The following is a 3,969-nucleotide window of genomic DNA, read 5'->3' as shown; positions in this document are numbered from 1 at the left end:
CAACGACCATCTGTTGAAAATATCAACGGAAAATTCAACTTTGTAGATATTTTCAACGGATAGTCGTTGATATTTCGCTGCATTTAATTGCAGATCCTGGAGATAAATCAACGGTAATACGTTGAAAACATTGGAAATTGAATATATCAACGGAATTCTGTGGATAGTTTCAACGGATAGCCGTTGATATGTGGCTGCATTTAATGGCAGATCCTACAGATAATAATTCAACGGTTGTCCGTTGATATTATCAACGAAATTCCGTTGATAGGTTAAAACTTATAAACAAAAATTGAAATCCGAAAGTGAAAAAAAAAATTAAAATATTCAAATTCAAAATATTAAAAAAATATATATAAAAATTACAACGAATCGTTATCATTTTCACTTTCGTGTGATGTATCATCGTGATCGGAAATAAATTCATCGGGTTCAACTTGGGTAAAATTATCAATATCTTCATCTTCTACATCCGCAACTACAAGTGTGTCTTCATAATCTTCAAGTCGAATAGGAAACACTGAATTTTCACTTGGGTCTTGCACCACTTCTTCTGAATCTTCAATTGTTGATGAATTGATCACCATTCTTCGAGGATTGATTTTCACCACAGATGACTATTGATCTTCTTTGCGTATTTTATGTTGGGATACATGATATTTTGGGTATGGAATGAAACAGACCTGATCACTTTGATCCGAGAGAATAAAAGGATCATATTTAGGATATGCTCATGTTGGATTGATGTCGATTCCTCCCATTTGTTTTTTCGCGATCCACGTCCCATGGTTGTATCGAACCAATGACATCGAAAGACAACTGTTTTCAGACCGACTAATACGGGATATTCGATCTGGATGATATGATGTAAAACTCCAAAAAAATCTGAATCATCTGATCAATCACTGTAATTCGAACTCTTGATGCACTCTCTGTAGTTGAACGTATTACGATGTTTCCCATGTTCAATCGTGTGAAATGTGTATCCACGCGTGAACATGATCGACCATGATATCACTCTTCTGCTAGGCCCTTGTGATAAATCTCGCACCCAATGCGGAATCCTCTCGTCACGTAAAGATTGAACCTACAACCACAAGAATCAATTTGTTGGGTTAGCAATCATATATGTATATATGATTAAATTACTATTATACATATCCACTAACATGGTCTCTCAACCAAGATGCGTAGTTTTCTTGTTTCAATTCGTCGAAAGCTTCGACACTTAAATTTGGGTAAGCTTCTAAAACCTGCTCCTCAAAGATCCTGCAAAATGTTGATACGTTGAATATTCAGTTTCGCTCTCACATAGGATTGAATATTGAATGTAGCTACAATATATATGCGCATGTACCTCTCGTAATGACGAAGTTCTACGCAATTCAATAAAATATAAGTAGCGAGATGGTTATACTCCTGTACAGTTAACCAATGTTCCTCTTATTTACCACCCATCTGGCCTGTCGGCATAGAAAACTCCGGAATGTCGTCTATAGACCAAGATTCATAATGATATAGATATGTATCCAAATCATTATTGTCTGACCTTCGTTCCTTCGTCGGAATTTGAGGTTCAAAATAAAATGAGCTAAAATATATGATTTCTTCTAACAAATATTGCTTCACAATTGAACCTTCAAACACAACTTTGTTTTTTGCCTTTTTCATTAAATGGAAGAAAATCCGTTCAAATGGATACATCCATCTAAATTGAACTGGACCTCCTACGATCGCTTCATCTGAAAAATGAACGGCTAAATGCTCAATCACATCAAAAAATGATGGGAATACCTTTTCCAATGCACATAGTATCTCCGTGATGTTGATCTTTAGAACTTCCAAATTACTTCTTCTTAAATTTTTGGCATAAATATCTCTGAAAAATGAACTTATACCACATAATCCTTCGTGCACACTCGGTTTTAACAGTTCTGCAAAAGCAATCGGAATGAGACGTTGCATAAAAACATGACAATCATAGTTCTTCATTCCTATAAGCTTCGTTGACTCCATATCAACGCAAAGAGCTATTTTTGAGGCATATCCATCAGGAAATTTCACTTCTTTCTGCAACCAATTCATCAAAACTTTCTTTTCACGACTCAGTAATCTAAAGATTGGAGTTAGTGTCTTACCATCATGTGTTAGCTTCAACTCTTTTCTTTTACAGATTTCATTCATGTCCTTCCTCGAATTGACATTATCCTTTGTCTTTCCTGATACATTCAGAACAATATTGATGATGTTATCAAACAAATTCTTTTCTATATGCATCACATCCAGATTATGTCGGAGTGTAAGCGAACTCTAATAAGGTAGATTCCAGAAAATACTCCGTTTATACCAGTTGTGCCGATCACCAAATCCTTTGCATTTTGTATGCCCAAAATTACCTCCACATCGAACGGATTCTTGCAAATCGTCAATAATACCCTGTTTATCTGCAATATTGGAGCACACTCTTTAACAATTCAACCTTTCACAAACGCAATATGGTTTTGCCGCAATGGATGATACATTGGAAGAAACCGTCGATGACAATCGAACCAATACGATTTTCGTCCGTGCTTTAAGTAAAACACATCAGTTTCTTCCAGACAATATGGACACGCCAATCTTCCATGTGTGCTCCGTCCAAAGAGCATACCATATGCAGAAAAATCGTTGATCGTCCATAGAAGCACAACTTTTAGTGTGAAATTTCGTTTCACACTAACATCATATGCAAGAACTCCAATGTTTCACAAATCAGTCAATTCCTTAATCAAAGGTCGTAGAAACACATCAAAACTCTTCTTCAGGTGATCTGGCCGAGGAATCAACAATGTTAGAAATATAAATTCTCTTTTCAGACACATCTCAGGGGGTAAATTATATGGCGAGAGTATCACAGGCCATAATGAATATTGCATGCCAGATTGTCCGTACGGACTAAAACCACCCTGCATAAGCAGAGATAAACATTCCAAGGCTCAACAGCAAAATGAGGGAATACCTTATTGAAATCTTTCCATGCAATGTCATCGGATGGATGTTGCATATCTTCTGTCGAGCTCGAATGATTTGCATGCCATCTCATATGTGATGTCGTTTTCTCTTATTCATATAACCTTCTCAATTTATACGACACAGGCAAAAAGAACATCTTCTTATATGGCACTTTTTCTAGAGATCTTTTCTTACTCGGTCGATATCTATTCGCTCCACAAAATTTACACTTCATCAAATCTTTATCAGTATCCCAAAAAAGCATGCAACTGTCTCTGCAGACATCAATCTTTTCATGAGGCATTCTCAAATCCTTCAAGATTGCTTTCGTATCATAATATGACTGCGGAGCTTGATTGTTTTCCGGTAAATACTCATGCAATGTCTTGCAAAACGAATCCATCAATTCTCAATAACATTATAATCTGTTTTCATGCTTATCAATCTTGATGCTAATGATAATCGAGAATGAACTTGTTTGCATCCTTCGTATATAGGATGATTTGCCATCGTGAGCAAATGACGAAAAATATTTTTGCGTCATTATTCGACTCTTCATATTGTTGTTGAACTTGCTCAAATACCCCCGGAAAAACATCTGTCACCATTTGAGCGTACGAATTTCTTGTTTCAAAATCAAAAGATTGATTTTCTCCAATTGCTTCTACCTCCTCTGTCTGTGTCCATACAACAGTATTCATCGTTGTCCTGACTTCTTCTCCATGCATATGCCTTACGTAGTAATCATCCATAAAACCCCTTCGATATAGATGTTTGCAGACCACTTCTTGGCTTAGAAATTTTAAATTTCTACAATCTTTACATGGACATTGCAATTTTTCGTGCTCTTGACATAAAGGTTGCGTTGAAGCAAAACTCATAAATTGCTCCAAACCAACACAAAACTCGGGTGTAACTTCTTTTGTTGTTGGATCTTCTCTACGATATTTCCAGTGCCTTGAAACATGTATATTTCGG

At 36.1% G+C, this 3,969-nt stretch overlaps 1 protein-coding gene across 1 annotated transcript; it reads right to left on the bottom strand.

Annotated features, from left to right (window-relative positions):
• Positions 1 to 411: 411 nt before the first annotated feature.
• LOC104807779 lies at positions 412 to 3,969 on the bottom strand. The gene is made up of 7 exons (XM_010533190.1): positions 2,999 to 3,969; positions 2,348 to 2,444; positions 2,139 to 2,219; positions 1,795 to 1,934; positions 1,358 to 1,419; positions 1,170 to 1,269; positions 412 to 1,087 (listed from the first exon to the last, which is right to left on the bottom strand). The coding sequence occupies exons 1-7, from the start codon at positions 3,080 to 3,082 to the stop codon at positions 899 to 901; spliced, it is 753 nt and encodes a 250-aa protein (XP_010531492.1). The 5' UTR covers positions 3,083 to 3,969; the 3' UTR covers positions 412 to 898.

Source organism: Tarenaya hassleriana, unplaced genomic scaffold, assembly GCF_000463585.1.
Source record: "Tarenaya hassleriana unplaced genomic scaffold, ASM46358v1 Cleome13, whole genome shotgun sequence".
NCBI lineage: Eukaryota > Viridiplantae > Streptophyta > Magnoliopsida > Brassicales > Cleomaceae > Tarenaya > Tarenaya hassleriana.
This window is presented reverse-complemented; position numbering and strand designations above follow the sequence as displayed.